The sequence below is a fragment of the Pleurodeles waltl genome, chromosome 3_1 (assembly GCF_031143425.1).
Source record: "Pleurodeles waltl isolate 20211129_DDA chromosome 3_1, aPleWal1.hap1.20221129, whole genome shotgun sequence".
Lineage (NCBI taxonomy): Eukaryota > Metazoa > Chordata > Amphibia > Caudata > Salamandridae > Pleurodeles > Pleurodeles waltl.
The window spans coordinates 835,321,427-835,334,953 of record NC_090440.1 but is presented as its reverse complement, the minus strand read 5'-3'; the positions used below and the strand labels follow the sequence as shown (position 1 = coordinate 835,334,953).

Sequence of the window (13,527 nt, the reverse complement as noted above, 5' to 3'; positions counted from 1 at the left end):
AGTTCACTCCAATAATTGTGTCCTTGGTTTGTTTCTACTTCTGGTCTCTTTCTCTCTAATTTCATTGCTTCAGCTCTCTCCCTTTCCTTCTTTTTCTTTTGGTACTTCATGTTCTCTTCCTTTCTATCTCCATGCCTTGTTGGCAATCCTTAATCTCTGCAACTCTTGCTCCTCATGCTCTACCTCTTTTTTCTCTACCTCTGTCTCTGGTCATAATCTCTAATCTTGTTCTGGTTTCTCTCTTTTGTATTTATTTATCTCTATCTCTTTCCAGCTATTTTGTATCTGGTATCTATCTCTTCCACTTGATCACTGTTTCTCAATTCCTTTTCCCAGGGTCATTCTACCTTCTTTTTACTATTCACAATCCATTTATCTAGAAGCGTCTCCTTACTGTTCGCGCAATGCCTTTTCCTTAACAGCTGTGACAGCAGGTGCATCATACACTGGATACTTGGCACGATGGCAGGGGCAGTTTGTGCTGCCAACACAAGAATCATTTCTAGTCGTGCCAAGACCGATCCTCAAGAGACATCAGTGTCTTTGTTAAAGTAAAGTGAAGGCAACTAAGAGAAGTTGCAATAAGTCTAGGCAATGAGGCACATCATATGAAAAACTTAGTGCCAGCAGTAAACGGTAGCGAACATTCCATTGACATTGCAGAGTCTACAATTTCTATTTGCTTGTCTACCGCCTTCCACATATGTTTATGACTTTCTCGCAATATTTATTTTACTCTCTATATAAGCATGAATATATATATGTTTTCTATTAGGTTATGGCATACACCTTATCAATTTGCAGGGTATGAAGTTCACTGTAAATACAGCACAGATACAAAACATGCAGAACGTGTAAGGTGACCAGTCATTGAAACGTATGCAACCGAGCAAAACATTCTCATCGCATTTTACACAATCAGCAAAACCTATATGTATCTTGACTTTAGTTCAATCATATACAAAGTGTATTTATGTTTTGTTCCTCATGTTGCTGGATAAATAATGGTTTGGGGACCACTGTCTATGAAACTGTAACAAATAATTTATTTGTATGCACTAGGCAAGGTGTTTAATGTGATAAAATAGGATCAATGAAAAAGGAATGCTCATAAAACTGTATAATCTTCAACAATTTCAAGATATGTTAGAAATGTATTTGCAGATAATTCACGTACTTTGACAATTTATTTTAAAAAACCTGTGTGTTTTTTTTTTTCTGCAAGGGGCACCCGCAATGGCCTTGTATTCCCAACATTGAAATATTTTGCTGTTTCAGAAGACAGGTACAGCCAGAAAACGTTGCAAGCATATTGCAACTTTTATAACAGTAAATTTCCTATTTTCAATGATATATTTATGGCTGAAGTTAATCATTAAAAGAGTACGGAATAAATACAGGAATGTAGAACGCATGACGTTTCTTAATGTATTTCCAGAAAGTTAATATAAAATGTACAATGTTTCTACAACTTAACTTTAACACTGGCACCAGCTTTTGATGGGATTAACATGCGCAACATTTCCATTTTAGAATATGAAATGACCGTATTACGAATGTAGTTTAATCATGTTTGTGATGCAGTACTACTACATAGTTTTATAATATAAAAAATTGTGTAAGTATGTACCATCCCCTTAGCAGACATTTGACACTACGTTTACATGAATCAAACTTGCCTAAGTGAGAGATAATGGGTGCTCACGAATAAATGTAATATGTAAAAACGAAGGGACTGTTAAAATGTGTATGCACTCAATATATTACTTAACTACTATATTTAAAGTAATGTATGTTTGACATTGATGCCCTTTTCTGGAGTGAAGTTCGGTAGCTAACGAGTGAGATGTCTATTTTTCCGCTCTTCTGTTACTGCATATTTTGGTAACTGGATTAACTCAAAATACAATTATTTCTTCATTTCACAGACGTCTTATCCAGTTGATGTTCAAAAAAGTCAAGTATTAAAGTAGTTGAGTTAAAGAGCATTGTTTCCACATATAGAATAAAAGTGTGCAAATGTACAAATGGTTGTGAAGCGAAAAGTAATTAACTCATCAATGCAAGACATCCATTTCTCAGAGAGGAAAACTTTTGGAACTTATCCACAACTTTACAGGCAAATTTGCGGTTAGAAACAAGTTTGGGCGGTATCAATATTCTACATTTTTTGAACGTTTTTCCATTCTGCATGATTAAGTTAGAGATCCTTATGTAGAAGAGGGCAGAAGCAAAAAATCGAATTCACATGAGCATTAATATCAGTAAAATATCTTCGTACTGGTCTAACTCTTCATACCAGAGGACTGGGAAGGGCTGGGAGGCAAAATAACATGGAAAGTCCATATCAGTTACTGAAATGGGCTGCATAGCTCCACCCTGTATGGCTGTTGACATTCCAAGTGTGCCAGAGACTTGCTTTCACTAGGGTATATCTCTAGAGACCTTCGCTGGCTGTTCTGACTGGATAGTCTAGAATACTAATACTTGATATCATGAATGGTGGGTGCTAATAAATATCATTAGGGTTAGTGTAGCTTTGCTTCGGTCCTGTTTTGTTTGATATCACAGAGATTTAAAACAAAGACAGGTGCTGAACCTTCAAACTAATGAACCGAAACGATCTACCCCGAATAGCACAGAGAGATTCTGTAGTTGGTACATCTCCTAATCCTACATTCCTTTGGAATTCTCCCCAAGAATATTTTTACTCAAATATTTTTTTTTACAGCACCCAATTCCAGGGCGGATGGCTAAAATGCCAGACGTTTTACAGGGAATTCGGAAGACGTACTGATGTAATATTTATGGTACTTCATGACCTACTGAGTGAACCTGGGCCATTCCAAAAAGCTTAGGGCTAGTAAGATTTTACTAATTCAAGCTGCAGAACTACTATTCAAGCGTCACGGGTTATGCAGGTTCAAATAACAGGCTACGTTAACCATTTAAATCATTTAAAGAGCAATTAATAAAATAAGAAATAAGAAATAAGAAATTGAATCCCCATTTAAGTCATAACGTAACAGACACAGGAGGGTAATTTTCCTCTCTGGAACCAAGGAAATTATCCCATAACCTTAAATGAAATTGTCCAAAACATCAGCATGAAACGTCCCTTTAATTCTAATTTAAAATGAGTTTATTTTCATAACAAATTCTATTATCTATTTAGGCTCATTAACATATAGCTAAACTAGTGCATTGATGTCACACAAATTCCATCCCAAAATCACAAACGTGTTGAACGTTTCCAATTGCATTTGTAATAAATCACGCTGAGGTAAGAGACATTTGACAGTTTCAGAATACATCACTCATAGCTTGTAATTTCTCTCGTCTAACAATAAGTCCACCCAGGCGCATTAACGTGACATGACACGCAACTTCATGCATTCAACCCTTCAAATATCTTTTTATTGTATGTTCATTGTATGTTTCACTTTATTCTTTCTTGTACTATTGGATGGCTTAGCTGGCATGAACCCTTGACCTGATGGCTGCCCTGCCACCCAACCAAGATGAACATGGGGAACATCATTCAGTTGCCCTATCCATCCATGCATGGTGGTCTCAAATGGCAAATGTAGTGTGGTGCTCATACAAAGAGGGAAAGTACCCCACACATCGGGATTACTGTTTTTATTTCACATTTTCAAGAAACAAACTCCAGTTCTGGGAGTTTGTTTCCTGAAAACAGAAATCTTTGCCAAGTGGGCATATCAAACATGGTGTTGGCTTGCCCACCTGGCTAGCATCACCATACACGGTGGCCATCCTCCACCAGGTCACAGGCTATAACCTCTAGTCACCAGGTGGACTACTAGGCCTCAGTCAAGCATCTAAATGACCAGGAAAGTCACCTTCCAACGCGTTCCCTAGATAAATGCCCTCTAAAATCCTGAGACCAGACTTGACCTTTAAAGTAAGAACTCTAATGTTTGAAGTGATTAATATTTATTAAGCTTAAAATTGCCCTGAGATGTGGCCTAACACTAGCACTGTCAGAAATGAAAGACACATGAGAGTAGACCATTGCAGAAAAGGGTTGATCTGACTGACGGGAAAGATGAAAGGTAAGCAGGTTCCAATATTTAGCTGCCAAAGAAGAAAACAAGCACCTAATAACCCAGGATTTCCAAATACAGCTTGGTATTTGTAAACCGCAAGAACCAAGTCAGTGAGTAAATAGTCACGCCTTCTTGAAGATACATATTATGTAATGATCCCGTATGTGTCACATGTGGCAAAAACATGGGCCCTTTGAAAATCAAAATCTTGCTATCTAGAGGCCAATGGAGATTGATAAGGTGTTGAGTTATGGAAGAACAATGGTGAATGCCGAAAAAGAAGACAGGGATTAGAACTTTGTAAAAATTTGATGAATGGATACATGATTAAAAGGAAGCCCTCAATATAAAAATATGCTGCTAACCCACTGAAAGAATGATGAATAGAACAACCGTTTTCTTGAAGTCAGAGGGGGGAGAGATGAGCAAGGGAATTATTTCTTAAAAATATGGATAAATTAGTCACTACTTTTTCAGAGCTAAGCTTAAAGAAGCAGGTTTACATCAATTGGCCAATTTATAAAAACAGGCAAAAGTTTGAGTGTTGTCAGCATAAGGCATGAGCAATTGGCCATTAGACAGAAAAAGACATCCTCAAGGGGCAATGTAAGTATTAAAAAGGGTTAAGCTAGGTGATGACCCCACATTCAAATTAGGCTTAAAATCAACAGAGAAAAGAGGAAGATGAACTGCTTGAGAGCTGTCCACTAGAAGAGACTTCCACAGTGCTAAAATAGTGGCATGGATGAAAGGCCTGGCAAGTGGATTTGGAGGAAAGGAGTGTGATAGAGTGTTGAAAGCTACAGAGAGATCCAAGAGAACCAGATTGGCCATGGCACCTGTTCCATGTCATCCTGAGCTCGTCCAACATTGCCAGCAATGCAGAATTCAAAGTGTAGTGCAAATGTAAACCAGACTAAACTGGATCAAAAATATTGTCTAATTTAATAGATGGGGAAAGTTTCCTATTGATATGATTTTCAAAAACCTAGATGACAAGGGTGAAAGAGAAATTGGACACATATTAATCAAAACTGTCAGCTGGTCAATTGTAGAGAACAGACATCACAAGGACCAGTGTTATTGATGAGGAAACTGAAGCTGAAAAATAGAACAGCTGCAAAGATCTGTAACAACTGAACCGACTACATCAAGAGCTAAAGCAAGATCATGAGAAGGACATGGATCCTAACGGGAGCCAGATTTAATGGTACGGAGAAATAATGTAACTAAATGAATTAAGAGGATAAATTCCAATATGTTTTAGGAGAGCTATTACGGGAATTCAAAAAGGGGCACTCCTCTAGCTAGTAGCAGAATCAAAAGAAGGAGAATATTAGCTATTTTTCAATTCAACATTTAAGGATAGATTGATAGATGTTTGCAGAAGCTGACTAGTGGACCTACTACATGATAAACTGATAAGTTCCTCAGCTATGTTTTATGGCTGCAGCATTAGTGACAGAGTTGGCACAATACATTCCTTCCAGTATTTAGTGCCTGAAGGCAGAGATTTTTAGATGAGCTTCAGGAGCAGTAAGCCATTTTCATACTCAGGTTTCACAATGATACTTGGTGGTCAGAAGTTTACCAAAAAAGCTGAAGGTTGTGTATGTTGTGAACAAAATGGTGTGAGCAAATAAATAGGCTCCAAGACAGAAATAATAATTGTTGACAGCCTCATCTTACCATTTTCTAAAAAGAAATAGATAATAGTGATAGTGGTCAACATGCCATGAGCAGTGATTTGGAGCTCATAATCTATAGACATAGATGAAAAGTAGGATCCAGAATAAGGATTGGCAGAATTAAAAAAAAAGAAACAATAAAAAGCAGCTTCCATAATGATGTGTCAAGGCTATTGGAATTGGGTCAAGTACAGTTAATTGTTCAAAAGAAATGACTACATGGTCAATAAAACAACTGGTGAAATGCATAGGATTCTGTGCCAATTGGGTGAGAACAAGAATCACAAGGCAAAGAAGTGTCAGAGAGATCAAGGCAGTTGATTCAGACTTTAAGGCCACCAAAAGTCATATGCTTAGAAGCATAGCATAGAGTTCATAGTAACAAAAAAAGTATTTCAAAAGAACAGGCGCTGAAAGGGTTTTAACTAGGTTCCCATGAATGAGATGCCTCAACATTAAAAGAGAGAATGTCAGTAAAAGAAGAAGGGTTCAAGTCTACTAAAGAGATTTTAACAGAGTATTGAAACATGACTACAACCTTCTGCCTGAACAAGAAGTGCTAGTGTGTGGTAAATGGGTTACCGGACACTTCCCGTTTTTGAGAGATTCCTTATGATTCTCTTGCTTAACTACTGGCCCCATGAGAATAGTGCTAATAATTCACGCCCTCTCCCTGTTCTTGTGCCCTTACACTGAAGCAGTCAGTTCATGCACCATGACAATATGGGTCCTGATTAATTTAACAACAGAACATATCCACAGAAATCTAAGCCTTCCACCAGCGCAATGAATAAACAATAGAAATACCTAAAAACACACAAAATGTTTTTTTAATTCATTACTGTCTAGTATCCCATTGTTCAATACATAGTACTACATAAAAAAAAAAGCAGTTGATTTAGTTCATACATTTTGTAAACAATATCAATCTCAGAACCTGATGGCCTCCAGCAGTGACTTGAATTAAAATTTGTGCTCCCGGTGGTACATTGTGCAAGCTATGCATATTACAGTGGTTTCACTTGCAGTTGTTCTGCCTCTCTAAAAGGGTTAATTAGTGCAATGAAGCACTATTTTATAGCAGCACTTAATAAACATCTTTATAACTATAATCCACTTTATATTCTATCAGACACGCACAATAAACTATTTTTATTATTCTAGTTATTATTGTATTGCTTGAAACGGAGTCAATGGTAATGGCAAATATTGCATGGTGAAAGAAATACTGAAATAAATAACTTACCGGATGGTAAACATTTTTCTTTATGTAATTTCCTTCTCTCCCGTGTGTAGTTTTGAACAGGTGACGACAAAAAGAGTGGTGTTTCTAACTCCTTTAGGAAAACAACAGAAAACACCTTGTCAAACCAATATTATCTGGAACCTTGCATGGATTAAATATGCATTAAGCAAATAGGACAACTGCCTAGATTTGTTTTTTAAATCAGTGACACTATTTTCAACATATAACATTTTCATTAAAGATAAAAATTTCAGAAACCTTTTCTAAGTTCACATGCAAAAGAGTTTATAACAGCAATAGAATAATGCTGAACCTACAGCTTTCTGTAGCACAGGTGGAGGTGAATATTGAAAGACATCATGCACAATAGGCAAACAACTCCATACTTGACTTTCTTTGTTCTTACTTACTTTGAATACCATCTGAGTAGCCTCTGTAACAGACCGCCCTCAACCAGGAGGCAAGAGAAAATTATCTGAAAAAATGAAGCCACATGGGCCAGGAGTGGATTGATAGTGTCCTTGCCTCACTGAAACCATTCCAGGAATGTCTGAATTCATACACCTGTGAGCACTGAAATCAACCTTTACACTTATTTTCATATATTCTTGCATTTGCTTTTGACATATGAGATGTATGACCTTTTCCCTATATCTATCAGCCACCTTTACCTTCTTTGGAATTCTTCTTTATCGCCCACCTGGCCCTTGTGCCTCTTTTTTAGAAGCACTACCTGAGGCTGTGGCTGGCCTCATAGGTAAGACCCCAAATCTAACTGTACTCGGGGATTTTATTATTCATTTCGATAATCCTGATTGCCCTTTGGCAAAAACCCTGCTGGCCTCCTTTAATGCGTTAGACATGACCCAATTTTTTGTCGGTCCTACTCACGTGAAAGGCCATACTCTGGATCTGCTTTTTAGCAATATCTCAGATTTTGCCATCTCTTCATCATTGCCTCTACTATGGACTGATCATTTTCTCCTCTCATTTAACTTTCCCTATGATTTCCCCAGAGACCCTCAACCTAAGCTAACCACCTCGAGTCGCACTTGGTCAAAATTGTTACCTAATCTTTGGCATACCGCACTTTGTGCTTCCACCAGGTTCAGCTGTGACTCTCCCTTGAATACTCCTGAACATTTCGATAGCTGGATCTCTACCACTCTGGATCTAGCACTGCCCACTAAATTAAGATTACAAAAACCCCACCTCAAATCTAAGCCATGGTACTCTCCCTTACTATTAGAACTTAGAACTAACTGTAAAAAATTAGAAAGAATTTGGAGAAAGGACTATAGCTCTTCAGCCAAAGAAAAGTACAACCAAGCCATTAGAAATTATCATCAGAACATTAAGGCAGCTCAAACCAGCTACTATAGCAGGAGAATAGAGGACCCTTCCAATTCTCAGAAATAAATATTCCAGATCTTTAAAGAGCTTACTACTATTCCTATGCCAGCCTCCCCGATCGAAGCTTTTGTTACTCATAGCAACTCTCTAGCAGCTCATTTCCAGGACAAGATTAAGAAGATCTATGCTGATTTCTTGTTGTCCTCCCCCCAGAAGTCATCTGATGAGCTGGCAGTGAATCCCCTACTGGCTGGACCCTCACTAACTACGTTCTTACCTCTCACAGATGTGCTAACCCTTAAATTACTCAGTGCTATTAATTCTGGCTCCCCTTTGGACCCTGCCCCTCCGTCCATTCTTATAAAATCCACAGATATTGTCATTTCCCCTTTGACGAGAATTCTTAATACTTCCCTTATCTCGGGCCTCCTCCCCCAATCGCTTAAACACGCTATTGTAAAACCCCTTCTTAAAAAGCCTAAACTTGACCCCTCAGTCCTGGATAACTACAGACCCATTGCTCTTCTCCCCATTCTAGCCAAGATATTCGAGAAGCATATAAATCTACAACTGATGAGCTATCTGGAAAGTAATATGCTCCTTCACCCCACCCAAATGGGTTTTAGAGTACAACACAGTACTGAGTCTGCGCTTCTAACGGTGAACGAATCTGCCCGTCAACTATTAAACCAGGGAGGACATGTAGCCATTATCCTCCTGGATCTTAGCGCAGCTTTTGACACGGTTTGACCACTCTCTTCTTTGCAACAGACTCCGCAAGATAGGCCATGGAGGCCCTGCGCTCTCTTGGTTGTCTTCCTTTCTCACAGGAAGAACCTTTCAAGTTCTGGACCGTTCTTTCTTGTCAGATGTCGTTCCTTCAGCTTGTGGAGTCCCTCAGGGGTCCTCCTTAAGTCCAACTCTCTTTAATATCTACTTATCTTCCTTGGCTAAAGTAGTTGCTCCTTACAATCTTTCAGTGGTCACCTACGCTGATGATACTCAATTAGTGGTTTCTCTCTCCGGTACTGCGAAGTCTCCCTCCGTCAATTTATCTGGCTGTATGAGGGATATAGGCGACTAGATGATTCAATCCAAACTCAAATTTAATGACGGCAAATCTGAAGTACTCATTTTAGGTAATGGTTCGCCTGCCTCCCCTTTATCATGTTACTCAGAGGCCTTCACCAGTCTCCCTCCCCCTAAAGGACAGGTTTTGTATTGGACTCCCGTCTCACGATGGAATTACAAGCTAAGAAAATGTCCTCAGTCTGTTTTGGTCTTATTAGATCGCTGAGGAAGATTCTCAATCTTCTTCCTGCTTTGTCCAGAAGGATCCTGGTCCAGGCACTGATTCTTTCCCGCCTGGACTATGGGAACTCCCTCTATCTCAGCTCCCCGGAATACGTAATAAGGAAGCTGCAGATTGTACAGAACGCAGCAGCTAGGCTCCTTACGAACTGCCCTAGATATCTATCTGCCAAGCCGTCTCTTGTGGCTCTCCACTGGCTGCCGATCAAACAGCGCATACATTTTAAATCCATAAGCATCATTCACAGAGCCTTACACAAAAAAGGACCTTTTTTTCTCAGGAAACACATTTCCATTCACGCCCCTCGGAGACACCTCAGATCTTCTCTAGCCCAGCAGATTTATATACCCCGCGTCCATAGATCATGGGGTGGAAACTCCTTCACTATCAAGGCTGCCCATCTTTGGAATGCCTTACCTCCTGAGCTTCGCCATGAACCTTCTGAATCTCTTTTTAGGAAGAAATTGAAAACCATACTCTTTAGTCACTAGTGTGCCTTTTCATGTTTTCCTGGATCTTCCTGTACCTTTAGCGCTGGGATGCCCTAGGGTAGCTACGTGCTCTATAAATGCATAAAACTAAACTAAACTATTAACGTTGAAATTAACATGTGACACATACGGGGTCATTACGACCCCAGCGGTCGGTGCTATAGTGAAGGTATTACAGCCAACAGGCTGGCAGTACCTTCCTCCACTGTTATGACATTGGCAGTTTGGCCAAAGCCAAACCGCCAAGTCAACACACCGACTGCCACGGCGGTAACATGGCCGCCCATTGGGTTTTACCCCGCCCACCACTGTGGTTTCCGTGGTTACTGTACTGCCACGGAAACCATAGCGGTAGGCACTATCAGTGCCAGGGAATTCCTTTCCTGGCACTGATAGGGGTCTACCCCGCCCCCCTCTCCAGAGTCCTCCCCCACCCTCCCACTCCTGACCCCACAAATATACACACATAAATGCACATACATACACACCCATACACACACGCATACATACATTCACCCACGCATGCATACATTCAAACACACTCACAGCAACACTCACGAACATATATCCTGGCACACATGCAAGCACATGACACAAAATGCATGTACACACACCACCACTCATGCACACACACATTATACACGCATGCATTCGTTCACACACAGTCACACATCCCCCCACACACGCACATAACACCCCCACCCCCTCTCCTGTTGGAGAACCCAACTTACCTGCTTGCAGAGGGTCCTCTGACAGTAGACGAGACGGGACGCAGTACTGTTGCCAGGAGCAGCACCTGCCAGCAACTCACCCCCAGGCCATATCATGGAACATGATACAGTAGGCGGTGTTTGCTGGTGTGGCACTGCTGCTGGCAGCAGCCCCACCTTACCGCCGTCCGCCGACATGTACGTGGCTGGAATTCCACCAGCCTTCTGGTGGAATTCCGGCTACGGTCATAATGGCATAGAGGGTCGGTAGCCACGGCATTGGTATGTTGGCGGCCGTCGCTGTGACGGTAGGCAGCATTTGCTGCCAAGGTCCTAATGAGGGCCATAATGTGCCTTCTTTATTGGCCTCCATCGAGTGCAAGGCCTGCATACGCACTTTCATAAATAATGTACTAACGTTGTATTGAGAATCATGTTTCTTTAAAAGCATTTCTCTGTCAAAGTAATAGCTGAAATAATATGAGCATTTCTTGTTTCTGCTAGGCCTCAAACAGACAAGGCATAGCAAGAAGTTCACTAACTGCTAATGTTCTAGCAAATTTAACATTTGTGTGATGTCACATCCGCTGTATAACAGGTTCCATTGATTGAATGGCATATTTGTCTGAAGTTATGTTTCTAACTCATGTTTTTCTTCCGATGATGTGATATCTTATGCCACAGTCTCTGTAACCACTGCCTAGCAGCGTATTAGGGACATGCTGAACAAAAGAGTCTATTGAACATGGACATAAGGAAGAGCGGGATGATACATTTAGTATAGTTTGGACTTACGCAAATTGAGAAGACCCAATCATCACATTGCCAATATTTAGTTGTATCTTTCTTAGTACATTGCAGATATCTAATGTTCTTGTACTTGGATGTTTTTTCTTCGCTTGATGTTTCTGGCCATAGCAAATGTGTGACAATTCTAATTCATCAACTGTGCGTTAAGAGTTTAGTAGGACTTATTTTCGGATGCTCATGGTGATCTGTCACTTTGTGCTTTGCCAGACTGTCTACTGAAGTTCTGGTACTTAATTATTTTCAGAGTTTACTTTGCTTTTCTTTGGCTGAGCTAATGAGGTGATGGTTTAGTGATCTTATAGTCCACATTCTAAACCTTCCCCCTTTCCCTGCTCCTGTCCTGATGCTGATACTGCTGACCCCCTGATGAAGCTCAAGCTGTTTTGTTGATTCCCTAGGCATAGGTGATAAGGATGTTCTGTGCATTGTTGTTTGTCTTTTGTTTTTCAGGTACCAACTGCTACTGTTTTGATACTGCTGCAGTTTTGTAGTGCTGAACAAATGCATGTTATTACACAAATATTGCTGCTATTGATTAGTTATTTCGTTATTGAAATAATAGTTCTTATTGCTTTGTTTAAATTGAGATTCTTTAGAAGGTTTGGGCAACCTCTGATGTTTCTATACTGGTATCATTTAGTAGTGAGACTAATTTTTGTGACCTTAGCAATGTTAATATAGGGAAATAAACATTTTAATTGATACTAAAAGGTGTGGTTATTCGTTGCCAAATGGGTCATGGTGCATTCTTTACTGATTCTCTAATGATTTGTATTGTTTGATACTGTTGTGCCTTATAATTAGCTCCTATATAAATTTAAATGAGTCAAAAGGTCCATCGACCTTAGGGATGTGTCCGCTTACTATTATTATAACAAAATAGATAAGCCAAGGGCGTGCTCACAGTTTTGGTAGCAGAGCTTGATGGCTATGTCTCTTTAAATTTTATAGTTGCTAGTTTGATTTTTGTTAGAGATTTTCTTGATTTAATGATGTAGAATATGGAAAAGATATGTTCCTAAATGTCTAAGGTGACTTTCCCTGGTCCTTGGAGTTTGCCTTTGTTTGTGGGGAGTGTTCTCAGCAGTCTATTGACAGGTTCAATGAAGTAGATTATGCACTTGCACAGCTTTTGCAAATCGCAGGTGAATTGAGTTGTTTGCGATGGTTTAGGGAGTTTGCATACTCCAAATGATGTTGGAGAAGGAGTTTGCATACTCCACAGTGTGAGAGTAGGGAAGTTGGCGAACTTCATATGTGTGTGGTGCTTGGTGCTCAAAAATTTTCTGTGTGGTTTTTGGTATACAGGCCCTGCAAGGCCTAAGACTCCAGAGTATATTGAAAAGTGTATTGAGACACTTGGTTTTTGTTGTAATTTGTCTGTTTAATAGGCCAATCAGGTGTGGTTGGCAAGTCCAGTTTGTGAGTTGAGTTGAATGTAATGTCTTTTCAACTGCGATTTGGCGAGTCCTATGTGAACCAGGGCAGAATCTATTGATCAGTTGAGAGTAAAATTTGTGGGTTGAATTTTCCTTGCAAATCTGGGTAACTGAGGAAGAAAGAATAGGTGTTAGAGCGAAAGCCATCAGTGAAAATCTGTCAGGTTCCTGAAGCTATTGTGTTTCCCCTACCTTTAGTAAACAGACGGATTAGTTTTAGTGTTTTTTGTTGAGGTACTCACAATAATTTTGCATTAGTTCTGAATGTTTTTGAGTTTAGAAGGACAAGCCGCAAGATTTTGTCAGCCGTGGTGTGTAATGTCATCGAAGCCGCACTGGGATAGGTGGGTTAGTGAGAAGGGGCGCGCATGGATTGGTGGACATCCGTGTAGCACAATTGTTTGAGAA

The 13,527-nt window shown here is 39.9% G+C and overlaps 1 protein-coding gene across 1 annotated transcript in view; it reads right to left on the bottom strand.

Moving 5' to 3' along the window:
• The window catches only part of OTOG (otogelin), a 956,473-nt gene extending 945,486 nt beyond the window's left edge, over positions 1 to 10,987 (bottom strand). The window contains exons 1-2 of the mRNA XM_069221482.1: positions 10,892 to 10,987; positions 7,005 to 7,095 (exon numbers count right to left, since the gene is read on the bottom strand). Coding sequence (XP_069077583.1) covers positions 7,005 to 7,095; positions 10,892 to 10,987 — 187 coding nt within the window. The remainder of the gene's footprint in view (positions 1 to 7,004; positions 7,096 to 10,891) is intronic.
• Between the last annotated feature and the right edge of the window lie 2,540 nt (positions 10,988 to 13,527).